The sequence below is a fragment of the Mustela putorius genome, unplaced genomic scaffold, assembly GCF_011764305.1.
Source record: "Mustela putorius furo isolate JIRA1106 unplaced genomic scaffold, ASM1176430v1.1 tig00537350_pilon_pilon_pilon, whole genome shotgun sequence".
NCBI lineage: Eukaryota > Metazoa > Chordata > Mammalia > Carnivora > Mustelidae > Mustela > Mustela putorius.
Genome location: NW_025422471.1, coordinates 21,691,718 through 21,718,469, shown reverse-complemented (window position 1 = coordinate 21,718,469; position 26,752 = coordinate 21,691,718). Strand labels below are relative to the sequence as shown.

The 26,752-nt window shown below is 37.0% G+C and overlaps 2 protein-coding genes and 1 long non-coding RNA gene across 9 annotated transcripts in view; 2 read left to right on the top strand and 1 right to left on the bottom strand.

Annotated features, from left to right (window-relative positions):
* ZFYVE16 (zinc finger FYVE-type containing 16) overlaps window positions 1–9,587 on the top strand; it is a 48,900-nt gene extending 39,313 nt beyond the window's left edge. For 4 of the 6 annotated variants that reach the window (XM_045074495.1, XM_045074494.1, XM_045074493.1 and 1 more), the window contains 4 exons: window positions 1,942–2,104; window positions 2,914–3,019; window positions 4,944–5,111; window positions 7,904–9,587. In XM_045074495.1, the coding sequence (XP_044930430.1) occupies window positions 1,942–2,104; window positions 2,914–3,019; window positions 4,944–5,111; window positions 7,904–8,065 (599 nt within the window). In that variant the 3' untranslated portion in view covers window positions 8,066–9,587. Of the gene's footprint in view, window positions 1–1,857; window positions 2,105–2,913; window positions 3,020–4,943; window positions 5,112–7,903 lie in introns of those variants that run through there. The other 2 variants (XM_045074496.1, XM_045074497.1) reach the window with 2 other exon arrangements.
* The window catches only part of LOC106007264, a 70,217-nt gene extending 48,226 nt beyond the window's left edge, over window positions 1–21,991 (bottom strand). Inside the window, exons 1-3 of the long non-coding RNA XR_006605024.1 lie at window positions 21,863–21,991; window positions 7,865–8,020; window positions 1,931–1,994 (exon numbers count right to left, since the gene is read on the bottom strand). This is a non-coding gene — a long non-coding RNA (uncharacterized LOC106007264). The remainder of the gene's footprint in view (window positions 1–1,930; window positions 1,995–7,864; window positions 8,021–21,862) is intronic.
* A 129-nt stretch (window positions 21,992–22,120) lies between these two features.
* FAM151B (family with sequence similarity 151 member B) overlaps window positions 22,121–26,752 on the top strand; it is a 39,840-nt gene continuing 35,208 nt past the window's right edge. For both annotated transcript variants that reach the window (XM_045074499.1, XM_045074498.1), the window contains exon 1: window positions 22,121–22,251. In XM_045074499.1, the coding sequence (XP_044930434.1) occupies window positions 22,227–22,251 (25 nt within the window). In that variant the 5' untranslated portion in view covers window positions 22,121–22,226. The remainder of the gene's footprint in view (window positions 22,252–26,752) is intronic.

Below are 26,752 nucleotides of genomic sequence, written 5' to 3'. Positions count from 1 at the left end.
TGTTTCTAATGAAGTCAGTATAATTTTTTATATTTCTTTCCCTGTACTTAATGTGCCCTTTTCTGCAGTCTGTTTTCAAGATACACTCTTTATCTTTGGTTTTCACCTGTTTACTATGATATGCCCTAGTGTGGTTTTCTTTGTATTTCTCCTGCTTGGTATTTATGGAACTTCTGGATAGTGTGTCAATATTTTTCTTCAAATTTGGGGAATTTCTTACATTATTAATTTTTTAAAATCCCAATCTTTTTCTCCTAGGAGATATCTATATATTTATATATGTACGTATGCATGTGTGTTATCTATATTTATAGATATACCTGTTTTATATCGTTCCTTGGGGTCCTTGATGCTGCTTATTTTTCTTTAATCGTTTTTCTCTAGGTTCGTTCTTCTTTAAGATTTTATTTATTTATTTGTCAGAGAGAGAGAGCATAAGCTGGGGGAGGGGAAGGCAGAGGGAGAAGCTGGCTCCCACTGACCAAGGAGCCCAATGCAGGATTTGATTTTAGGAGCCTGGGATCATGACCTGAGCCCAAGGCAGATGCTTAACCACCTGAGCCACCCAGGTAGCCCCCTCTAGGTTCCTTAGATTGGAATATTTTTATTGATCTTTCTTCATGTTCTCTGAGTCTTTTTCTTGCTATGTTCGGTCTACTGTTAAGCCTATCCATTGAGGTTTCAATTTCATGTTAGACTTTTCAGTTCTACAATGTACCTTTAGGTTTTTTTGTTTCTATTTCTCTGTTAAGATTTTGTAAATCTGTTTATTCATTTAGCCCATATTTGCTTTCCTTTTTTTTTTTTTAATGTTTTGCTTTAGTTCTTTGAATATTTTAGAATAGATGTTTTAAAGTATGTGTGTATTTAATCCACTGTCTTGGCTATCTCATGGTTGGTTACAGTTGTATGGAGGCTCATATTTTCTTATAGTTCTCTCTGGTAATTTTTGATTATGTACTTGTCATTGTTAATAGGTTTTAAGACTTTAGATTCTGTTAGCTTTCTCTGAAGGAGGCTTATTTTTGTTTAAGCAGGCATTTTCATAGCATATCATGTTGAGCTTGTGTAGTCTATATTTTTCACTTTGTTAACAGATGGGTCTGTGGAACTCCCAAGATGTTTACAGTCTGGCAGGACTCATTCTTTGAATCCATTTTGCCTACAGATTTTTTAAGGGCTTTATTTTGCTTTGCCACAGTGTAAGTTAATCAAGTCCTCATAAAGTCTCTCTACTGTGGTTGGCCCATACTGCCAATATCCCCCAGCATTGCTTGATTTCTAGTATCTCTTTTCTGTTCCCAAACCTAATAGCTGTTCTCTTTTAGGAGTCATCTAGTCTCACCCTATTAACGTGTCCCCAATTGTGTCCCAAGTTCTAATCCAAGGACTCAAAGAGACCCTTATACACCGTCTTCTGGTGCCTTCCTCCTCTTCAGTGTCTTGACCCCAGATTCCAGATTCCAGACTTCCCCAAACTTACCTCTGATTTTTCAGGCCAATGTGGCCATTGGAGGTTTAATGGGTCACCAGGCAGAATTGTCTTAAAGCAAGGAGCCTGGGAAGTTGTAGGCTTACCTGTTGAGTTTTCCTCTAGGAGTCACAGTATTGCACTTCCTCTTGTTCAGTATCTGAAAACAACTGCCTCATACATTTTGTCTAGTTTTTTGGCTGGTTGTTATGAAAGGACAGTTTGGCATCAGTAATCTCATTATAGTTGGTAATGAAAAATCTCACCATTATTTAACTGTTTTTTAAAAAAAGAATCCTTAACTTTGAAATATTTTTCATATTTCCTAGTAGAAAACAATCATTAAGATTATTTAACAGATGATGTAAACCTTGTATCTTATGCAGAACACATTTTGATAGCAAATTTTATGGATTAGACATATAAATTGGTATTTAATAAAAGGGATGTGAAACATACCTCATTATTAGATGGCTTGATGGTACAAATAACGCCAGAGACTATGGATGGCTTGCGGCTTGCTCTACGAGAACAAAAAGACTTTAAAATTACATGTGGGAAAGTTGATGCCGTAGACCTAAGAGAATATGTGGATATCTGCTGGGTAGATTCTGAAGAAAATGGAAACAAAGGGTAAGAATTTTCTGTTACTAAAATGTAATTGATTTGATGGAGGGGGGAAGGATAAAAATGTCCTAACAAATTAAACATTTTATGAGTAAATGTAGAATTATACCATTAATTTAAATGCTTACACACTAATGAATATAGTCTGTTTTTTCAGACATGTACCTAACCAGCCTCCTGTGTATTTTCTTGGCCAGAATACTATAAACTTTTAAAGGGTGGTCAGTTTGGGAGGAGACCGTGATAAAATGTGCATTGTATAGCAGTGTGACCTCGATGCCAGTGTACTTTTTCTGTTGTTTCGTATCTAGTTTTGTGAAGTAGGTAAAGGATTCCCTTTGAGTGTTTAGTCTGTTTTTTATTGATTCACTGTAAATACAACAACTGAATTAAATAATACACACACTAGAGGCCTCATAGAATATTACTGCCACTCCTTCTTTTCAATTATTATTTTCTTTTTTTTTTTTGGAGATTGGTTAAAGGGTCTACAGAAAATAAGGAAAAAGAGGGCTAATGCTGAGGGCTTCTAAGATAAAGTTTTTAAAATTCATGAGACCGCTTTTCTGTTAGGAAACTAAGGCATTTTAAACCTCAGGTCTGAATTGGGCATATGAAAGAATATATATAAATTGCTATACAATCAGTAAGTCTTGGTAAATGAATGGACTGTAGTTTTAATTATTTTGTATGTAATTGAGTTATCCTAGTGTTAAATAGTTTTCATATATTTTCTCCTTATTTGTTCAAATCTAATATTTCATAGAAAGCAATTTGGTATTATTACTACTACTGAATTACATTTTATTCTATAGTGTTATTAGTTCAGTGGATGGAATATCATTACAAGGATTTCCAAGTGAAAAAATAAGACTGGAAGCAGATTTTGAAACTGATGAGAAAACTGTAAAGTGTACAGAGGTAACTGAGAAAGAGGATTCCTTCCCTTTACATATTATATTTGGATATGGCTTTTTAAATTTTTTTTAACTTAGGAGATTTCTCATTGCAGCTTATTAATACTTTTTACATTACATCTTGAAACACACATTTACTTTCAGCCTAGACTGCCTTTTATATACTAGATTTGGGTTTCTATAAGATTATTTCAGGCTATTGTATGCTGGTACTCCCTTCCAGCTCACAATTAAGTTTTGGCAGCATTGCCATCTTTGTACAGTATATGTTATTTGACCATATTATTTTCATTTTGCTCTTAATTTACAAAAAATATATATGTAAATTTTTTAAAACCTTATTTATTTACTTATTTATTTATTTTCAGTAGGCTCCATGCTGGGCCTACTTAATGCAGGGCTTGAACTCACAACCCCAAGATCAAAACCTGAGCTGAGATCAAGAGTCAGTTGCTTAGCTGACTGAATGACCTAGGCACCCCCCAAAATATTTTATAGATAACAGTTTATAGTCAGTATTCACATATGAAAATTATTTTTGCATGTTCCAACTTTTTTTAAACTAAAAGTGTATGAAATTATAGACTCCCAATCCCTTAGTGTACTTCTGTACTCCTACTCACTCTGCCTCCTGGGTCAGGCAATCTGGTACTAATATTTTTTGTATTCTATGTGATTTTTATGCATTACAAGATAGATAGAAACTATAGAGGATATAGAAATTATAGAACATCAGGGCACCTGTGTGGCTCTGTTGGTTGAGCGTCAGCCTTTGGCTCAGGTCATGATCCTGGGCCCTAGGATCAAACCCTGGTCAAACTCTCTGCTCAGTGGGGAGTCTCCTCTTTCTCCCTCTGCCTGCTGCTCTCTTTTTGTGCTTTCTCTCTTGGTCAAATGAATAAGTAAAATCTTTAACAACAACAACAACAATAAAAAGAAATTATAGAACATTATTTCTTTGTTTGATCTTAACTTTATAGAGGTCCTTACAGGAAGGTGATGTTATAGGGTGAACTCATTAGGACACTTCTCTAAACTGAATTAATAGGGCTTTTGTTGCAGCAAGTTAATTTTAGGTCAAAATAGCTAAGTCATGCCATAGTCCATAATCTTTGGTTTTAGGCTTTTAAAAATACTCACAGATAGGGGCGCCTGGGTGGCTCAGTGGGTTAAGCCGCTGCCTTCGGCTCAGGTCATGATCTCAGGGTCCTGGGATCGAGTCCCGCGTTGGGCTCTCTGCTCAGCGGGGAGCCTGCTTCCCTCTCTCTCTCTCTGTCTCTGCCTGCCTCTCAGTCTACTTGTGATCTCACTCTGTCAAATAAATAAATAAAATCTTTAAAAAAAAATACTCACAGATCAAAATATATATTTACACACACAGTGTTGTTGTTGTTTTTAATTTTAAAGATTTTATTTATTTGAGAGAGGGAGAGTGAGCACCAGCAGGGGAATAGGAAAGGAAGAGGGAGAAGCAACCCTCGCCCCCTACTGAGCAGGAAGCCAGACATGGGGCTGGATCCCAGGACCCTGAGATCATGACCTGAGCCAAAGGTAGATGCTTAAATGACTAAGCCACCCACGTGTCCCCCACACATTGCTTTTAACTAATGAATTTTATGGCATTAACATTAGAATTTTGGGCTGCCTGGGTGGCTCATTGGGTTAAGCCTCTGCCTTCAGCTCAGGTCATGATCTCAGGGTCCTGGGATCAAGCTCCGCATCAGGCTCTCTGCTTGGTGGAGAGCCTGCTTCCCCCCACCCCCTGCCTGCTTCTCTACCTACTTGTGATCTCTTTGTCAAATAAATAAATAAAATCTTTTTAAAAAATTGGAATTTTATTAATAAAGTTAAATTGAAAGTAGCAATTGTACTTTTAAAGCTGCTTTTAATCTTAATCATGACTTGTTTTCTAATTAAATACATTTCAGGTGTTCTACTTTCTTAAGGACCAGGATTTATCTGTTTCAGCAACTCGTTATCAGTTTGCAAAAGAAATAGCCATGGCTTGTAGTGCTGCACTGTGCCCTCACTTGAAAACTCTAAAGAGAGATGGGATGAATAAAATTGGCCTGAGAGTTTCCATTGACACTGATATGGTGAGACATGTTTTTGTGATGTATTTTTGAAATGAATGTATCATATATTAAAATAACCCAATGGGGTATTTTTATTTGGGATGAATGAAGAGAACTAAAATGTTGAACATCAGTGTGTGCTACATACTTGCTCTACATTATCACCTTTACTCTCCACAACAGGGATCAACAAACTTTTTTGTAAAAGGCCAGACGGTGCATGTTTTAGGCATTATGGGCTGTATGATATCTTTTACAGCTATTCAGTCCTGCCATTAGAGTGCACAAGTAGCCATAGATAGTATATAACTAATGAGCTTACCATGTTCCAATGAAACTTTGTTTATAAAAATAATTGGTGGGCCACATTGGCCCACAGGCCAGTTTGCTGACCTCTGCACTATAGCAGTCCTGCTTGATAAGTAGGTTTTTGATTTCTTCATTCTGACTTTATTCTAAATTTACGATTTAAAATTACAAAAGTCCAAAAGTGTTAAAAAAGGAAAAACTTAGTCTTTTCCTTCCCATTTAAGGAAAAAGCAGTTCTTCCCTACCTTGGCTTTTTCTTCCTGTGAAATCTCTTTTACTACTCACACAAAATACTTCATTTCTGATACTTCTGGTTACCAAATATATAGAGGGTTTCCCTTTTCCAACAAGCAGTTCTTAGACACCAGCAGGATATCCAGGAATTCAACTCCATTTTGACACTCTCTACCCAGATATCATCAGATGCCACAGGTTAAAGGTTCAGCCCTATAAGACTGCCTGCACATGCCTTTAGGTGCTGATCATAAGCCCTGGTTATTGGCCGTGCTTCTGACCAACCAGCTATAGATCAGAAGTTCTAACAACTCCCTCCTTGGGTTTAATTACTTTGCTAGTGCTACTCACAGAACACAGGGAAACACTTTTGCTAACCACTTTATTAAAAGATATACAGATGAAGACATGTACATAGGGTGAGGTTCTCATTTGTCCCATTAGAATTGGGGTATGTCACCCTCCTGTGGGTGTATTAGCTGCCCTGAAACCCTCTAAACCTCCCTCTATAGATATTTTATGGAGACTTCCTCATGTAGGAATGATTTAACCCCATTTTGTAATCCCTCTTCCCTCTCTGGAAGATGAGGGGTAGGACTGAAAAATCTAAAGCTTCTAATTATGGCTTAGTCTTTCTGGTGACCAGTCCCCATCCAGGAGCCCACCCAGAGTCACCTCATTAGAACAAAAGATATTCCTAGTGCTCTTATCACTTGGGAATGTACAAGGGTTTTAGGAGCCCTATGCAAATATTAGAACAAGAGATATTTAGAGTGTTCTTATCATTTAAGAAATTACAAGGGTTTCAAGAGCTGGGTACCAGAATCCAGATGTAGAGAACAATATTATTATTTTCTGTTATCTCACAAGTGTGTGTATAATAGAACCATCTTATCCAACATTTCCAAAGAGCAATACTCATGTTGTCATCTCTGTAATGGGTAGCCCCTTGAGATACTGACCCCAGGCTAGAATGTACATGGTTCCCAGTAGAGTTATAAAAGGTAATAGCCCTGGAGAGATCTCCTTCCCACTTTTAACTCCCAACTCTGAAATCTGTCTCCATATTCTTCCTCATCCTCCCTTCCTGGTCAGGCAATCAAATATTACCCATTTCTCTGTAGTCTCTGATTTTTTTTGCATATATTATCAAATAAATAGGTAAGTCCTTTTTATTTCCCCCCACTCTTACTTTATTTTTGACCTTGCTTCTTTAAGATATTTTAGAGATACTTCATATTATTATGTATTCTTTTTAATGTGTTGTTGATTATATAAATGTACCATAATTTATTTAACTAGTTTTTATATAAATTTAGTATGCACTGACTGACATTTAGGTTATCCACAGTATTTTGGCTTCTGCATAAGTATGAGTATAACATTCTAAGAAGTAGAATTGCCAGGTCTAAGAATGTACTCAATAGATATTACTATATTGTCTCAAATAGGGGTTTCTACCACAATTTGTTTGAGAAAGTTCTTTTTCCTACATCTTTACCAAAGCAATATGTAATCAAACTTTGGAACTTCATGAATTTTATAGGTGAAAAATGGTACTCTAGTAGTACTTTAATGTTCATTTGTTTCCAGCATCCAATTTAATCTATTTCAAAGCAAGTTTTTCATTAGAATGGTTAATCTAAACATGAATCAGGTCATATACTGAGGGTTTGCTTTTCTTTAATTAGGTTGTGTTAAACTCCTAGTTCTTTTGTAAAGAACTTACATTTTGATCTCACTGCTAAAAGTTCCTTTTTCAGGGAGGTAATAATTTCTTATTTCAGCAGCCCTGTTAATTTTTTTAGTCAAATGCATTAAAATGTAATTTTCACCAGCAACATTAAGTTCAAATATTAAATATTTTTGCAACAACAAATACAAAACAGTTTAAGTAGATTTTTTAATACTATAGGTTTTTATTAAGTCATGTTGGTAATTATTTAAAACCTTGGTTCACAAAAATAAAAAATAAATAAATAAAACCTTGGTTCTCTAGTGTTTACGTGTGCATTGAGAAGAAATCTAAGGTATGAAGTAGTGGCATTTAAACAATTTTTATGGTATCTGTGGGAGAAAGAATGATAATTTATGTAAAGGATAAAAGAAGTACAGGAGAATGTGAAACAATTTATGAATAAAATATCAAGTATTTTCTTAACATGCTTAAAATGAATGATATATTTTAAAATAATTCATATTTATCTGCTGAGCTAAACAAGATGGCTTACTTTCTGAGGTTGACTTATCAAGATTCTTTTCTTCCCCAGGTTGAATTTCAGGCAGGATCTGAAGGCCAACTTCTTCCTCAACATTATTTAAATGATCTTGATAGTGCTCTAATCCCTGTGATCCATGGTGGGACCTCCAACTCTACCAGTTTACCACTAGAAATAGAATTAGTATTTTTCATTATAGAAAATCTTTTTTAATGAAAGATATGAGTCATATATTGCATACTAATTTGTTAAAACTAAATTCACTAAAGCCGAAATGCCACAAACACTAAATGTTTGCTATTTGAAACATGTAAGTTTTGCTTTTTAGGCAGGAAATTGTCTTTTTAAATCATTAGCACAATATTTAAATCTCTAAAAATTTAAGAGACCCACAGTTTTTGAAGCTTTGACTTAATACAAGTACTAAGATAAGGATTTCTTCTATCTTTAATAAATTTGTAGCATTTACTGTGTTATTTAAATGCAAAGCCAAAGTATCTGCATTTATGTATACCTCGTTATGCCAAGAATGACTTTAATGAAGGCTCTTTTCAGGTGTAACCTTATGAGGGAAATAGCTGTTACATATGCCAGTACAGTTGCTGGTTTCTAAAGTCTGTTAAAAATGAACTTCAGGACACAGTTTTCAGATCTTAGTCTTATATGATGATTCTTCAAGTAAGGCAGATAACTTATTTGTATAATTGGAGTGGAGACCTACCTCCATGATTAGATAAACTCTGATTATTTGGATTAAAAATCAGAATTTTGCCTTTTTTCTTTTCAAATTATTATTATATATATATATATGTTTTTTTTCTTGATTAAATGGGTATTCCTAAAATAATTGTGGGTGCTTCAGAATTTTGTGCTTCTATATTTAAGTACATTGTTTTTATAGCAAGAACGTGATTCAGTATGTGTTTTATAAGTCTAATAATTTATAAATAGGTAATATTTTTGTATTGCAGTGCATTATTTTCCTCTTTTCCTTCAAAATATATCCCACATTATTTACCACTTCTAATAGGGATTGACAACAGGCCATATGACCCTTGAAGTAGTCATTATGTAGCAATAAATGAAGCCTAAAACAGGCTTTTTTAACTTCTTTAAATCGTAGAACTTTGTTGGCAAGTTTGCATATTTTCATTGACACCGATGTATTAAATACACATTTTAATGAACTAATTACTTTTGCATATTTAAAATTCTTTATACGGTAATTATTTTTATAACAGGATATTAACATAAGTTAAATTCTATGTATTTGAAACTTACAGAACCTTCCTCTTCAAACAGCAAAACTTTAAGAAGTATATTGTGTTAAAAAAAGTGTAGGGGATGTTTTAGTTCTGTCATTTACATTATATAAATAAAATACAACCATTATTTTGATGCTTTTTAAATTCTTATATGGTATATGTTTTTGTATCAAAAACACTCATTATATATCTCAAGAAAAAGAAACTACACTAAATAGCCCTGATGTAAGAAAAATACTTATGAAGCATCTCAACATGAAGACCAAGTCAGGGTTATAACTCAGGATCTGAGGTCTCAGGCTAGGAGAGACTGCGAATTTTACTCCACTGGTCACATGGTTGTACTGAATCACATCTGTAGTACTAACCAAAAATATCCTGTGAAGGAGATTATCAGTCTTCTGGAAGTAGCTACTTAATAAGCAATGTAAAATGTTGTGGCTATTAAATAAAATGGCAACACAAAGTAACCTGTGAAATGTATTGAAATGGTGTAAGATTATTTTTATCAGTTTATGTTTTCTTTACATAGTGTGTGTTTATTTTACAGTATAAGTAGTTGCACAGTCTATGAATACTGAAATTATTTTATTTATTTTTTATTTTAGTAATCTCTACACCCAATATGGGGCTCAAACTCATGACCCCAAGATCAAGAGTCACATGCTTTTCTGACTGAGCCAGCCAGGCACCCCTGAAATTACTTAAAAATAACCAAATGGTGGAGAGCTCTTCCCATGATAGGATAGCTTTAGATTTCTTCCCAAAAAGTCTCTACATTTAATGAAAATTGGAATAATGTGTCTTTGGAGAAACATTTTAAAGTATTCTTTGTAGATGTAGGTTTCTGAATGCAGCTGTTACTTATTTGGTCATGTTCTTCACATTGGTACTTTAAAATTTTTTTAAATGTAAAGAAATAGAATGGTTCTTTGTATTCAGTCTGCAGTGATCTGTTTTTGATCTGAGGCTTTTTAATACTGGTCTCTTTCTCTAAACTCTGAAATATGAAATAAAATCTAGCCCACTTGTTCTGTGCAACCACCCAGCACACTTTGTCTATATACTTGCTATGTGCAGAGCATTTTGTTAGGCTTCACTAGTTGAAAGATGAGTAAAATAGTTCTTTCCCTATTGGAGCTGAATGTGTGAGTCAGGTAATTAATGAAGTAAAAGTTACTGCTATAATAGAGATATGGTTGGAAAACAACCCAGGAGGCAACCCTCTCAGGTCCTCTCCCCCTTCAGGAGCTTTATACTATCACTCAATAAACTTTGCTGCCCACCAAAAACAAAACAAAACAAAACAAAAAAGGAAAACAACTCAGAAGGCTGGTCATACCAATAAGACGGCGGCTACCTGAGAACTTGTTGGATAGTGGGCATGAAACTTGGCTAGGTAAAAGATAAAAATCTGAAAAGTAGGTAATTGTAAAAAGACTGAACTTTATCTTTTAATGCGATTTGCTTTAGAGAGTCCTCTGTGTTGAATGAGTATCTTACCCTGTGATTTAATCATAAAAGCAAAAGCTTGACTATGGTGTCTCAACTGCCTAATTTTATAACAGCCTAGATTCTGATATTGTTTTATAAGTAAAGAACAGACTTTTCTTTTTTTAGGCACAGGCATAGCTTTGATAACCTAATTCACATTTTAATCGAAGATATCCTGAAATAAACCAGAAACCTATAAACCCATCTTAGGTTTTAATTTTTTCTTTGTGATTAAATAAATGTTTTATATCAGTTCAATCATATATATATATGGGTGTGTGTGTGTGTGTGTGTGTGTGTATTTCAGAAATCAGAAAAATAATAAGAAACTTATCAATACAAGTTTTACCTTCTACCTTGTATGTATCTACCTTGTTCTTCCTACCCTCCAATCTCAACCAAGTAATCCTTTTTATTAGTTTCTTACGTATCTTCCCCTGGTTTAGGTGTAGTAGCAGCAATACAAATAGTATATGTATTCTTTTCTCTTCTCATTTATACAAAGTGTAGCATGGTGTTTACATTAAAGAACACATTGATTCCCTCAATTACTTTGAGTTATGAGGCTCATACTGAGAATCTTAAAGGTTTCATTCCTTCTCAAACCACTTTTGATTGAAAAAAGCATATTACTGGAATTGTGACTATATGTTTCAGTAGGAGGACTGTTTTTCTCATAACAGAATTTTTTATTACTAAGACATTTGCAAGTTTATTTTTTAGTTAGCTATATTTAAAACCTTTTTTTTTCCCTACCAGACACAAAGGCTTGCCATCTAAATTTATCTTTTACCATTTAACTGAGATTTTTTTCACATCAGATTTTTAGTTTTAAATCTTTATATTCTTTCTTTTGGATTTAGCTTGGACAAATTTAATATATAACACTGTTTGGGAAATATTTTGCACATCTGTGTTGATAAAATTACAACCATATTTTCATGCTTTCTACAAATGAAGAAGTGGGTTTAACGCAAGTGCTTTGTAGGAACCTCTGAATATAATAAAGTTTCTCTCTCTTTTTTTTTTTTTTTTTTTTTGGTCTTTTGGTAAAATACAGTGCTTCCCAACCTCCTCCAAGATAAGTCTCTAGTGATCCCTACCTCCTGGTGTTCATACTGTGTAGTACCTTCCCACATAACATTATTGGTCTTTGTGACCAAAAAAATACGGCAGAGGGGTTGGGATGTCATTTCTTAGATTATGTTGTAAACAGCTATCACTTCCATCTTTGGTGCATTTCTCTCCACGTTCTGTCTTTTGTCCCTTTCTTCCTATCCTTTCCTCTTCCCTCTGTCTCTCACTCCCTATTAGATCACTCACTCTTGGGGAAGCTAGCTGCCAGGCTGTTGGGGAGGCCCGCCGGCAAGGGACTGAAGCCAATGGAAATGGATCCTTCAACCCCAATAGTAGCTGCCTTCCAAAGTTTGCAACCTCATGAGAACCACCAAACTAAGCCATTTTCAGATTCTTGAATCTCAGAAATTGTGAGATAATAAATGTTGTATTAAGCTGCTAAGTTTTCTAGTCATTTATGTGCAGCAAGTAATATTAAATAATTAATATAAGATACGTATATTTTTTAAGCGGCTATACATATAAATTGCTAAAAGTAATTACTTGCTGAAAAAATTAAGCATTTTTCCTATCAACACTTATGGATTATATGCCACAAGTAGCATGTGCAAAGTGCAGAGAATACCAATTAAAAGAGTAGGGTTTGCCCAAGTAGGAACAAGCATGCAATTGTGGGAAACTTCTTGTTTCTGGGAATTGTATGCTAGGATACTTAGATCTATACTCCTGTTAAAGATAAACCAAAGGTGATTAAAATACAAAAATCATCTGAAAGCATCAAGATATTAAGACAGTAAGGAATGTTCAGTCCAAAAGGAAAGAGAAAGAGAAGTGGGCATAGGGTCCTATTGAGACAATCTTATGGGATGAGGGAACAGACCAAAATTTAAGGCCCATACAATGCTGCAAATCTAATCAGTATCATGAACCTAATCGCTACTTCTCCGTGGCCACCCCCAGCACGCCAAAGTGTTTTTAGCCTTTAGATGAGGATGAACCAGAAGTATAAAGTATTATAAAACTAGTCAAATTTGGAATTGCCTACATCACCCAAAGAATCATAAGCATTTAAACTTGTTTTAGGGTGGTTCCGCACTGGTGATTCCTCTAGGTGCCAGGAGGGAAAAAAAAAACATAGATCCTCCCTTAGAAAAGTAACTTCAATGCAGGCCACAGATTACTTTTCAAATATAACATTTACCAACACAGTTAAAATAGAAACAGTCACATAAGGAAATTACTCCAGAGCCAAAAGTTAGTAGATTAGTAGAAATAATGAAAAACTCCTTTAGACAAGTATTAGATTTTCACTTTCTGTGTTTTAAGAAAGAGTCAAGTATGAGGTACCTGTAGGGAATGGGAAACCATACAAAGTGATGGAGCTAATTGGGGAAAGATGTGAATATACATGGTGCTAGAATATGTAAAAACTGGACTGTTAAGCTCTAATTAAATAGATTTAAATGGCAGAATATAATACAGCCAGTGGGTAGAATTTATAAACAGGGATACAAATCAGGAGAAATTATCCAGAGTACAGCCAGAAAGACAAAAAGATGGAAGGATGGAGAAAAACAGACATACAGAGCAGATAGTGAGAAGCCCTAACATATGCTTATTAGCTGCAGGAGAGAGGAGAAAGGATACAACAAATACTTTTAAATACAAACTTTTCAAAGTCAATGAAAGACCTTACTCCACATGATCTCAGGGTCCTGGGATAGAGCCCTACATTGGGCTCTCTGCTCAGCAGGGAGCCTGCTTCCCCCCCCCCCACCTGTTGCTCTGCCTACTTGTGATCTCTCTCTCTGTCAAATAAAAAATTTTTTCAAAATCTTAAAAAAAAATTATAGATACCTAACAGGAAAATGAACTGCCAGCTAGCACAGAGCACAAGGAACAGTTTGTTCTCTCTAGTCAAAGAAACAGGAAGGGGGTTGAGGGCTGTGAGACAGACTCTGGAATTTATTTGACTTACTCCAGGGGAGCTGCAGAAAGGCACCACCCCCCTCCCCCTCCTCACACACCCCCTGTGAAGAAGAACCTTGCTGTACACCAAGCTAAAGATAACAAAACGGCATCACTCCTCCCTACCTACAGATACAGTGGGGGCACACAGTCAGACACTGCAGGGTGGAATACTGGGAATGGTGAAGGGAGGCTTAAAGCCCTGACTTTCTAACAGAAGACTTAGGAGGAAGATCTTGGACCACAGTGTGTGGGGGAAGATCATAGGAAGGAACTAAAGAAAGTGAACCTCCAAATTTGTATATAAAAATCCTGGGAGGGGTGCCTGGGTGGCTCAGTGGGTTGGAGCCTCTGCCTTCGGCTCGGGTCATGATCTCAGGGTCCTGGGATCGAGCCCCGCATTGGGCACTCTGCTCGGCGGGGAGCCTGCTTCCTCCTCTCTCTCTCTCTGCCTGCCTCTCTGCCTACTTGTGATCTCTGCCTGTCAAATGAATAAATAAAATCTTTAAAAAAAAAAAATCCTGGGACCACCCCCAACCTCTGCATGTATGAAACTGACCAGAAGCAGCTGAGCAAGTGTTTTAAACACCAAGCTACACCGTAGGTCACTACAGGCATAACTCAGAGATTTTGTGTATTCTACTGTATAGAGTGAGTATTGCAATAAAGCAAGTCAACTTTGAATTTTTTGGCTTCCCGGTAGATATAAAAAGTTATGTTTATGCTATATTATAGTTCACTAAGTGTATGATTATGTCTAAAAAACAAAGTACATGCCTTAATTTTAAAATATTTTATTAGTGAAAAATGTTGTTAACCATCATCTGAGCTTTCAGTACATCATAATCTTTTTGCTGGTAGGAGGTCTTGCCTGAATATTGATGGCGACTGACTGATTAGGACGGTGGTTACTAAAGGTTGAGGTGGCTGTGGCAGTTTCTTAAAATAAGACAATGAAGAAGTCTGCTGCATTGATTGACTCTTCCTTTCACAATCAATTTCCCTGTAGTGTGTGATGCTGTTTGATAGCATTTTACCCACAACTTTCAAAATGGGAGTCAACACTCCCAAATCACACCTAACCTAAATCTTTAGTGTCACTTCAGTGATCTTTGCAGCATCCCCACCAGGAGTAGATGCCATTTCAAGAAACCACTTTCTTTGCTCATCCTTAAGAAACAACTCCTCATCCATTCAAGTTTTATCATGAGATGATAGCAATTCAGACATATCTTCAGGCTCCACTACTAATTCTAGTTCTCTTGCTACTTCCACCACAAGATGTTACTTCACTGAAGTCTTGAACCCCTCCAAGTCATCCAAAATGGCTGGAATTAACTTCTTCCAAACTTGTTAATGTTGATACTGTGAACTCTTTCCATGAGTCACAAATGTTCATAATGGCATCTACACCAGAGAATCCTTTCCAGAAGCTTTTCAGTTGACTTGCCCAGATCCAACCAAGGAATCACTATCTAGGCAGCTATAGATAGCCTTACAAAATGTATTTATTAAATAAAACTTGAAAATTGAAATGAATCCTTGATCTATGGGCTGCTGAATGGATACAGTGTTAGCAGGGATGAAAACATTAGTATCATTGTACATGTCCATCAGAGCTCTTGGGTGACCAGGTGCATTGTCAGTGAGTAGTCATTTTGAAAGGAATCTTTTTTTCTAAGCAGTAGTTCTCAACAGTGAGCTTAAGATACTCAGTAAACCATAGTGAGCAAACCAAGTGAACAAATGCTATTAGAAAAGTGGCACTGATAGACTTGCTTGACCCAGGGCTGCCACAAACCTTCAGTTAGTAAAAAACAGTATCTGTGAAGTGCAATAATGAGGTATGCTTGTATGCAGGTTTCAGAGTGGCTACTGGGTGGTGCACAATCAGGGCAGATTGGAACCGCACTGCAACAGTGTTGAAAATTAAATTATAATTGAAACCTCAACCCACATAAAGCTGCCCAGGATATGTGTTCTGAACTAATTGGATCAGACGAGATCGGGCGCGTTCAGGGTGGTATGGCCGTTGGATCACTGCAAGCTAAAACCAAAACAAAACAAAAGCATTCTTTTAAAGACTTAAACAGGACTGACAGTTTCATTATATTCAAAATATCTAGGAAATATGGGCGCCTGGGTCGCTCAGTGGGTTAAAGCCTCTGCCTTCAGCTCGGGTCATGATCCCGGGGTCCTGGCATCGAGCCCCACATCGGGCTCTCTGCTCAGCAGGGAGCCTGCTTTCTCCTCTCTCTCTGCCTGCCTCTCAGCCTACTTGTGGTCTCTGTCTGTCAGATAAATAAATAAAATCGTTAAATATATATATATATATATGTATATATATATATATCTCTAGGAAATAACTCAAAAGTACTCAACATGTAAAACAAAAGGAAATCTAAACAACTCTCAAGGGAAAAGATAAGGAACAAAAGCTAATTCTCAAATTTAAGAATCATCAGAAAAAGACTTAACATATTATTTTAATTATGTCCCATAAAGCAAGGGTAAACACTATTTAAATGAATGGAAGGGAAGAAGGCTCACCAAAAAAATGGAAGCTATAAAAAGAACCAAATTGAGGAGTACCTGGTGGCTCAGTAGGTTAAGTGTCTGCCTTTAGCCTAGGTCATGCTCCTGGGGTCCCGGGATCAAGCCCCTCATCAGGCTCCCTGCTCCTTGAGGAAGAAGCAGTTTTTTCCTCTCTCACCATCTTCCCCACTAGTGCTCTCTTTCTAGCTTGCTCTCTCTCAGGTAAATAAATAAGTCTTAAAGAAGAACCAAACTGAAATTTTATAAGTGAAAAACACAAATAAAAAAATTTCCCAGAGGGTCTTAATAGGATGGAGACAACCAAGGGAAGAGTCAGAAAATTTAAAGATATTTCAGTAGAAATTATCCTGTCTGAATAACAGAGAAAAAAGTAGAAGAAAAAGAAAAGCTTTGGGGACTTATGGGAAAATAAAAAAATATCTAATATTCATGTTAGAGAAGATGCAAAAGAAGAGGAGAAAGATTGGAAGAAAAAACATTTTAAGAAATAAATGGTAGCTAAAAACTTCCAAAATTTGGTGAAAGAAATAAATTTATATATGTTTACATGAAATTATATTTACAGCATTTATACTGGCACAGCAAATTGCTAAAAAGTTAAAAACCATACCCAGGCATATCATAACCACACAGATTAAATTAAACATAAAGAAAAGATCTGAAAACAGCCAGAGAAAAATGACACTGTTTACTTTTTGGAGAACAAAGATTTGAATTATGTTGTATTTCTCACCAGAAACCAGAGACAGTGGAACCTTACTTCTAAAGTGCTTTAAAAAAATACTAATAATTATCAACCCAGAATCCTTAACCAGCAAATACATCCTTTAGGAATCAGAGTGAAATAAAGACATTTTCAGAAAAAGGAAGACTAAGATAATTCACTGCCAGTAGAACTGCTATAAAAGAAATGCTGAAGAAAGTTCATAGAGAAGTAAAATGGTATCAAAGGGAACACCAAAATGCCAAGAAAGAACAACAGAAATGGTAATATCTGAATAAATAGAATAGAGTATTTTTTCACCTTTTAAGTTTGTTAAAATATGTATAACTAACTGAAATAAAAAATTTGTAACAGTCTGGTGGGATGTTTAACAGAACTAGATCTAATACACATGAGAACAACATCTTAATGGGAGGTGAGTAACAGGACATATATGGTAGTAAGGTTTCTATATTTTACTTGGAGTGGTAAAAAATTCTAAGCAGAGGGACGCCTGGGTGGCTCAGTTGGTTAAGCAGCTGCCTTCGGCTCAGGTCATGATCCCAGCGTCCTGGGATCGAGTCCCACATCGGGTTCCTTGCTCCGCAGGGAGCCTGCTTCTCCCTCTGACTCTGCCTTCCACTCTGTCTGCCTGTGCTTGCTCTCACTCTCTCTCTCTCTTACAAATAAATAAATAAAATCTTAAAAAAAAATAAAAATAAAAATAAAAAATAAAAAAAAATAAAAAATTCTAAGCAGATTATAAAAAGTTTGGTATAATAACGTTTAGAGGGACACCTGGGTGCCTTAATCCAGTAAGCGTCTACCTTTTGCTTGGGTAGTGATCCTGGGGTCTGGGATCAAGCCCTACATCAGGCTCCCTGCTCAGCAGGGAAACTGCTCCTTCTCCCTGCCTGCCCCCCACTGGTACTCTGTCTCACTCTCTCACTCAAATAAATAAAATCTTAAGAAAAAAAACAAAAAAAAAAACAACTCTGCAGTAATCACTAAAAAATATAGCATGGAGAGATATTTTTAAAAAGCCAATATATAGGGGCACCTGGGTGGCTCAGTGGATTAAGCCGCTGCCTTCGGCTCAGGTCATGATCTCAGGGTCCTGGGATCGAGTCCCGCATCGGGCTCTCTGCTCGGCAGGGAGCCTGCTTCCCTCTCTCTCTCTGCCTGCCTCTCCGTCTACTTGTGATCTCTCTCTATCAAATAAATAAATAAAATCTTTAAAAAAATAAGCCAATATATAACTTAAAATGAAATTCTATAAAATAATTTTAAAAAATTCAAAAGGAGGCCAGAAAGGAAAACAGAACTGGAAAGCAGAGAGAAAGACAATTAATGATAAGTGGTAGACCTAAATCCAACAAAATAAAAAATTAAACTGAAATGGTGTAGTATAGTAATTAAAACACACAGACTAGCTAAAAAAACAAGACTTGATTATACACTATTTACAAGAAACTTTCTGAAACATAGAATATATAGGCTAAAAAGTAAAAAGTAACTAAACTAAACTAAAACTAAAAAGTAAAAAGAAGAGTAAAAAATACACCTTGCAGGCACTTAAATTAAAACACACACACACACACACACACACACACAAAAAACCTGGAGTGGCTTTGGTGATTACCAGAGAGAACAGACTTCAGTAAAAGGAAATTTACCTGTGGCTTCTTTATTGCATTTCACAGACAAGATAATAAAAGAATAACTTGCTTAAAGTCACACATCTAGGAACTAACTATTGGAATTTAAGGAGAAACTTTTTAGCAATTAGGACTCTCCAAACTAATCTCTATTAAATTTATGCAGAGTTTTGATGGCTCTGCTTATAATTTCAGAAGCAGAAAAAAAGCATTAAGGTCATCTAATGAAATGTCCCTACTTTCACTAACAAAATGAAATCCTAGTTCAAGGGCACAAAGACTACTTATATAGCTAGAGGTCACATAGCTGAAACTAGGACCCAATGGTCTCCTTCTGACCATTGCTCTTCTCACTATAACCAGTGCTCATATTCTACATGATGTGTAAGGTTTATTTATATATATATATATATATATATATATATATATATATATATACACACATACACACACACAAAGAAACACACATAAGTGCTGACAGGAAAATAAATTCTAAGGCCAGCTATACTTACTCAAGAGTGAGTTATGTATACTAAATCAAAGGTCATACTTCCACAAATGGCTTCACCTTGTATAAAGTTACCACTCCCACCCAGATTAGGTTACTCAGTACTAACAGTACACACTTTATTCCTATTTATACATATGTATCATCAAAAGTATCTTGAAATTCTCAGGTCAATGCTTAATTTTCACACTCTAACCTTGTAAGGCTCTGTTTATCTATTCTTCCTTCAATGTACCATATACTCTTAACATATGAAACCTTTCCTTTGTGCCAAAAAAAAGTAATCAGATATGTATTTCGTATAAAAATATATTTTCCCCTATACAAAAGTAGAGAAAATAGGATGAGATAACTCCACGTGCCCATTCTATGACAAGCCTCAGATTCAACAATTTTCAAGATTTTCTACTTTTGCTTCATCTATCCCTTTATTTCTTTGTTGGAGTACCTTTAACCAAATCTCAGACATCATCATTTCATGCCACACATACTTCAGTGTACAGCTCTCACAAATGAACAGTAAAGAGTAATTTTAATTGAATCAATTCATAACTGTAAAGTCTACGAAAACTGACCTAATACCATAACCAATAGGCCATAAAAACTTCTGAAGTGCAGCTGATAGCATCAAGAAACTGAAACGACAACCTACAAAATGGGAGAAAATATTCGCAAATCATGTATGTTAAGGGACTAGGAGTCAGACCTAATAAAGAATTTTTATAATTCAACAAAGAAAGCCCACAAATGACCCAACTAAAAATGAGAAAAAAGGGGCACATGGGTGGCTCAGTCGGTTAAGTGTCCGACTCTTGGGGTTTCAGCTCAGGTCATGATCTCAGGTCATGAGACTGAGCCCTGCATCGGGCTCTGCACTCAGCATTGAATATGCTTAGGATTCTCTCTCTCTCCTTCCCTCTGCTCTCCCAGCTTGCATGCTGTCTCTCTCTCTGTCTCTTTCTCAAATAAATAAGTAAATAAAATCTCTTTTAAAAATGGGCAAATGATTTGAATAAATATTTATCCAAAGAAAATAGTCAATAAGCACTTGAAAATATGCTCAACATTATTAATCACTAGGGAAATGCAAATCAAGACCAGAATGAGATACTACTTCATTATTCACTTAGATAGCTACAATTTTTTTTAAAAAATCAACAGATAATAACAATTATTCTTGAGGATATAGAGAAATTAGAACTTTTTTTTAAAGATTTTATTTATTCATTTGACAGATCACAAGCAGGCAGAGAGGCAGGCAGAGAGAGAGGGGGAAGCAGGCTCCCTGCTGAGCAGAGAGCCCAATGCGGGACTCAATCCCAGAACCCTGAGATCATGACCTGAGCCGAAGGCAGAGGCTTAACTCACTGAGCCACCCAGGTGCCCCCAGAAATTGGAACTCTTAATCCTTGCTGGAGAGAATGCAAAAACGGGAGATCTGCCTTTAAAAACTGTTCAGCGGGGTGATGCAGTCAGTTAAGCATCCGATTCTTGATTTCAGCTGAGGTCATGATCTCAGGGTCTTCAGATCAAGCCTTGTGTCAGTCCCCAAACTCAGCATGGAGTCAGCTTGAGATTCTCTCTCTCTCTCTCTCTGCCCCTCCCGCTCTCTCTCTCAAATAAATAAATAAAATAAAGTAAAATAAAATAAATAAAAACTGTTTGGCAATTCCTCAAAAAGTTAAACATATGGTTACCATATTAACCAGCAACTCTACTTCAAGAGAAATTCCTTCCACATACTTCCATATAGAATCTATGCAAGAATGCTTATAAGCAGTATTAGTTATTAGCAGTCAGAAAGCGGAAACAATGCAATTGTCCATTAATTGATGAATGGACAAATAAAGTGTGGTATATACAAAAATGGAATTTTACTTGGCTACAAAGAATAAAGTACTGATGCATGCTACAGTACTGAGGGACCTTGCCAAGACATGCCAAGTGAAAGAAGCCAGTCACAAAAGACTAACACTGTATGATTCCACTTAAGTGAAGTGTCCAGCAGAGGCAAATCTACAGAGACAAAGAGTAGATTTGTGGTTGCACAGCGTTGGGGAAGAAATGGAAAGTCACTGCCCTGGGGTGACGAAAATGTTAACTTGATTGTCGTGTGGTTACAAAAATTCTATGAATACACTGTCTTGGACACTTTAAATGGATAACGTTTTTATCATCAGGGAACTGCAAATCAAATAGAGGAGTCAACCAACTGTATATCTCAACGATTTAAACACACACACACACAAACACACACTGAAATCATTAGAATTTGGCGTTTTCTGAAACTCTAGAAATCTTTTTGACTCGGCTGGAGAACCTCCAGAGAACACTGGAAGCCTGACTGGAGACAAACTGAAATAATTACAACCCAAGTGGGGAAAGACTCCAATATATTAAAATCTGAAGGGCTGCCATTTGCGTTATGTGTCATCCTAATTTTACGACTGACTGAAATGTATTAGAGTCACAGGGCGAGAAAATGTCAGGGCTCTGACTGAGACCTCCACTGAGGTCTTTTTCTAGTTTCAGCTTGGCTGCGGAAAGTAAAGAGTTGTGGGCAAAAAAAAAGGCAACGCGTGAGAGAATCCAGTTGCTACAAGTGTTTCGTGAGGGAGGAAGTGTTTCGTGAGGGAGGAAGAGGGAGACAGAAAACTTGCACGTTATCACTTTGGTACCCTTGTGAAGAAACACTCGTTTTTAGAGGAAATGATTCCATGTCATTTTAGGATGTTACTAAAATAAAAAAGAGAAAATATATTAAACTTTGGAAAATCGTACCCCACACCAGTGACTTCTTTCAATCTCCGAGCTTCATCCTCCGCCTTCCCTGGCGTAGAGCTCTTCAGAACTACCCGCTTTCTGACTCTCTCTCAGAGGAGCAACTCGCGCGACACTTGCTCGGCGCACGCCAACCTCGAGACTGCGCGCTGGAGAAACTCGAGCCTCAGCCTCTGCGCGTGCGCACCGCTTCTCTTTCCGCCTCCGCTTGGAAACCTCACCTAGGAGGTCCGTGGCCCGAGGGAGGCGGTTCCTTTGTGTGTCGTTTGTTGAGTCGGGTTTCCAGGGTTTCCACGCCACCTGTGAAGGTCAACCGCGGTGGCCCACAGCTCCGCGCCTCTGCGGACTGCGGTTGGCCGTCGCCATGACAGCGACCGCTGGGGGCCCCGGTAAGCGCGGATCCCGCCTCTGTGGGTCCCGGAAGGGCTGCCCGCGATTGGCTCGCAGTCCGGCACTCTCTCTGGCCTCCGACCTATAGTTGGAGCGCTTTGCGAGACTCCTGCGGCAGCACCACGCCCTGTTGCTCTTGGGGGTCCGAGTCCTCACTGCGCGCTCTGTGGTCTGGCTTAGAATCTTGGTTCCTCGCGTGGGTGTTAAAGCCTATGATGCGGCCAAGAATAGCAAGACTATTGGGCCCTTTTATAAAAAGGAATTCTTTTTTAGGGTGGTTTTGGATTCATCGGATAATTGAGCTGGAAGTCACCGAGATTCTCCATATACCCCTTACCTGAATACGTGCAGAGCCTCTGCTTAATACCAGCATTTCCGATTCTTGTGACTCTACATGGACACATTATAATCGAAGTCCGTAGTTCACCTTTGGGTTCACTGTTGGTGGTGTCTGTTCTTTCGGTTTAGACAGGTGTTTAATGCTTTGTATCCCTCATGGTATCATACAAAATAATTCTACTGATCCCCAAATCCTCTGTGCTCCACTTATTCGCACCCACCTCCTATAACCACTAGTCGTTGTTTTGTCTTTTCTAGAATGTCATATAGTTGGAATCATACAGTATGTAGCCTTTTCAGATTGACCTCTTTCACTTACTAGTGTGCATTTAAGGTTCTTTTCACGACTTGAGAGCTCATTTCTTTTCAGCACTGGAGTAATATTCCTGGTGGTTGTCTGGATATACCAACGTCTATTGATCTATTCATCCACTGAAAGACATGTTGGTTGCTTCTAATTTTGGGCTGTTATGAATAAAGCCAATGTAAACATCCTCGTGCAGGTTTTTGTAACTTGAAAACTTAAGTTTTCAACTTCTCTGGGTAAATATCAAGGAGCACAACCGCTGGATTGTATGATAAGAATATGTTTAGTTTTGTAAGAAACTGCCTAACTTTTAAAGTAGCTGTACCATTTTGCATTCCCACCAACAGTGAATGAAAGTGCCTTTTGCTCCACTCTCACCAGCATTTGGTGTTGTCAGGGTTCCAGCTTTTGGATATTGTAGTAGGTGTGTTGTTGTACCTCATTGTTTTCTGTTTCTCTGAAGACATATTATGACATATTACGACTTTTTCAAATGCTTGGCGTTTCTTTATATATGATGATAAAGTGACCTTTTTTCTAATTTATTTTATTTTTTATAAACATATAATGTATTTTTATCCCCAGGGGTACAGGTCTGTGAATCGCCAGGTTTACATGCTTCACAGTACTCATACCCTCCCCAATGTCCGTAACCCCACCACCCTCTCCCTTACCCCCTCCCCCTGCATCCCTGTTTGTTTTGTGAGATTAAGCGTCTCTTACGATTTGTAAAGTGACCTACTTTTAAAACCACATTGTTTCTTTTCTTACTGTTGAGATTTAAGTGTTCTTTGTCTATTTTGGATAACAGTCCAATATCAGATATGTTCTTTTGCAAGTATTTTCTGCCAGTCTGTGACTTGTTTTCTCATTTCTTGATACTATCTTTTGTAGAGCAAAAGTTTTTTTCATTTTAGTGAAATCCAGCTTACCTATTCTTTCTTTCATGGGTGATGCCTTTGGTGTTATATCTAAAGAGTCTTCACCATACCCAAGGTCATCTAGGTTTCCTCCTATATTATCTTAAAGGAGTTCTACAGTTTTGCATTTAATTTTTGTGAAGGATGTAAGGTCTGTTTCTAGATTCATTGTTTTCCAGGTGGATGTCCAGTTGTTCCCACATCATTGTTAGAAAGATTTTCTTTACTCCATTGTATTTCCTTTGTTCCTTTGCCAAAGATCAGGGCTTTATATTTACAGGGCATTTACTTCAGGGCTCTCTGTTCTATTCCATTGCTCTTTCTGGGGTTTTTGTTGTTGTTGTTGTTGTTTTTCACCAGTATTGCCTGGCCTTGATTACTGTAGCTTTATAGTAAGTCTTGATGTTGGATAGTGTCACCTCTTTGTTATTCTCCCTCAGGATTGTGTTGGCTACTTTGGTTTTTATGCCCTCCGTATAAACTTTAGAGTCAGTTTGTCAATATCTGTAAAATAACTTAGTGGGTTTTTATTATGATTGCTCAATCTGTAGATCAAGTTGGAAGAACTGATGTCATGACAGTATTGAGTCTTTCTGTCCATGAACATGGAATATCTCCATTTAGTTCTTTTATTTCGTTATTAGAGTTTTGTGGTTTTCCTTTTATAGATCTTGTACATATTTTGTTAGAGTTATACCTAAGTATTTTTGGGTTTTGGGTGCTAATATAAATGGTATTGCATTTTTCATTTCAAATTCCACTTGTTTTTTGCTGATAAGCAGAAAAACAGTTGACTTTAAAAAAAAATACCAACCCTGTATCCTTCAAGCTTGCAAAAATCACTTACTAATTCTGGGAGTTTTTGTGTTGATTCCTTCAGATTCTTTGCATATAAAATCATGTCTGTGAACAAAGACTGTTTTATATTTTCTTCCCCAATTTATATACTTTTTATTTACTTTTATTGTCTTAGTGCATAGCTAATATTTCTAGTATGATGTTGCAAAGGAGTGGTGGGGGATAGAAATGTTGCATCTTAAGGTCCTGGTTGAAAGTGACATTTACCTGATCTATAATTTCAGTAGATTGAATTGGAGAGTAGTTTTGGTTAGTCTGATTTCTCCTGGAATTGGGCAAGAGTGAGAAGTGAAGATGAAGAGATGTGGCCAAGCATTATTCCAGCTTTTTGTTATACAACTTCCAGAAGCTGGTAACTAGTGTGTCCCTGTCACTTGACCCCAAAGTGGGGAGTCTGCTTCTCCCTCTCCTACTCCCCCTGCTGTATTCTCTCTCTCTCTGTGTCAAATAAATAAATAAAATATTTTTTTAAAGGAATGTATAGAAAAAGAAAAATTTAAACCAGGCAGCTCTACTCCAGAAGGTTACAGTATCTTTGTTATTTTTTTAAGATTTATTTATTTATTTGAGAGAGATTGAGGGGTGGGAGGGAGAGGGAGAGAATCTTAAGCAGACTCCCTGCTGAGCAACACTAGATTCCCAGGCCCCTGAGAGCATGACCTGAGCTGAAATCGAGAGTGAGATGTTTAACTGACTGAGCCACTCAGAGGCCCTAACCGATCAAGCCCCACAGGGGCGCCCAGAAGCTTACAGTATTTTTTACATAATCCTAAGTAGTCACATTAGGCAGCTTTGGTGACATATTCTTTTTTCAGCTTAAATTTTTTCCTGATTGTAAATATAATACATGCTCATTATAGAAAATCTGTAGAATATGTTGAAGTAGGAAAAAATGTCCACACAATGCCAATAGTAACTTTTTGATATATTTTCTAATGTGACTGGTAAAATAAAATGGAATAACTTATGTCAAGGGCTTATAAAATGGGGCCATAAGGCAAGGAGGTGCTTATGCACCTTCTCATCAGGTAGAACCTTGAACTTTTAGAACTGGGCTAAACTGCAAATATTCCAAGGACTCTGCAGGAGTACCTGCAACTTACTACAGTAACAGACTTTTTCTTATTGATAGACTTAGCAACTAACTCTGTTTAGCTAAGATTAATTTTCTGCCCTCAACACTAGTTAAAATTTTTTGTAAAACAATATATAGAAGCATTCTTTGTCTTAAAAAACCCCTTTGAATTTTTTAAAAACTCCCTAAATTGCAATTCTCAGACCTCAGCTAAATGCTTTTATTTCAGTTCTGCCTCCTCTTTTTGTTGACACTAACAATCCTGAATTTTTTTTTTTTAAGATTTTATTTATTTATCAGAGAGAGAGAGGGAGCGAGCACAGGCAGACAGAATGGCAGGCAGAGGCAGAGGGAGAAGCAGGCTCCCTGCTGAGCAAGGAGCCCGATGTGGGACTTGATCCCAGGATGCTGGGATCATGACCTGAGCCGAAGGCAGCTGCTTAACCAACTGAGCCACCCAGGCGTCCCAACAATCCTGAATTTTAAGAACATAGTCTACATGCATGCCACCGTATACTATGTATCTCTTTTTTTGTTTTCTCCTACTTTTTAAAAAATATACAGACTACATTTTTTTTTTAGAGCATTAGTTTTTGTTACTGAAACAACACACATTTATTATGTGTGTCCTTCTGTAGGTCAGAAGTCTAAAATGGTCTCACTGACCTAAAATCAAAGTGGCAGCATGACTGCATTCCTTCTGGAGGCTCTAGGAGAATCTGTGTTTTAGCCTTCACCCTCCTCTAGAGACTGCTTGAGTTCCTTGGCTTTTGGTCTCTTCCCCCATTTCAGAGCCAACAATGGCTAGTGAAGTTTTTTGGTTTTTTTGTTTTTTGTTCTTTTTTCATTGTATCACTCTGACACCACTCTCCCGCCTCTCTCTTTCACTTGGGAGAGGGAGAAGCAGGCTTCCTGCCAAGCGGGGATGCAGGGCTTGATCCCAAGACCCTGAGATCATGACCTGAGCCAAAAGAAGATTCTTAACCAGCTGCATCACCCAG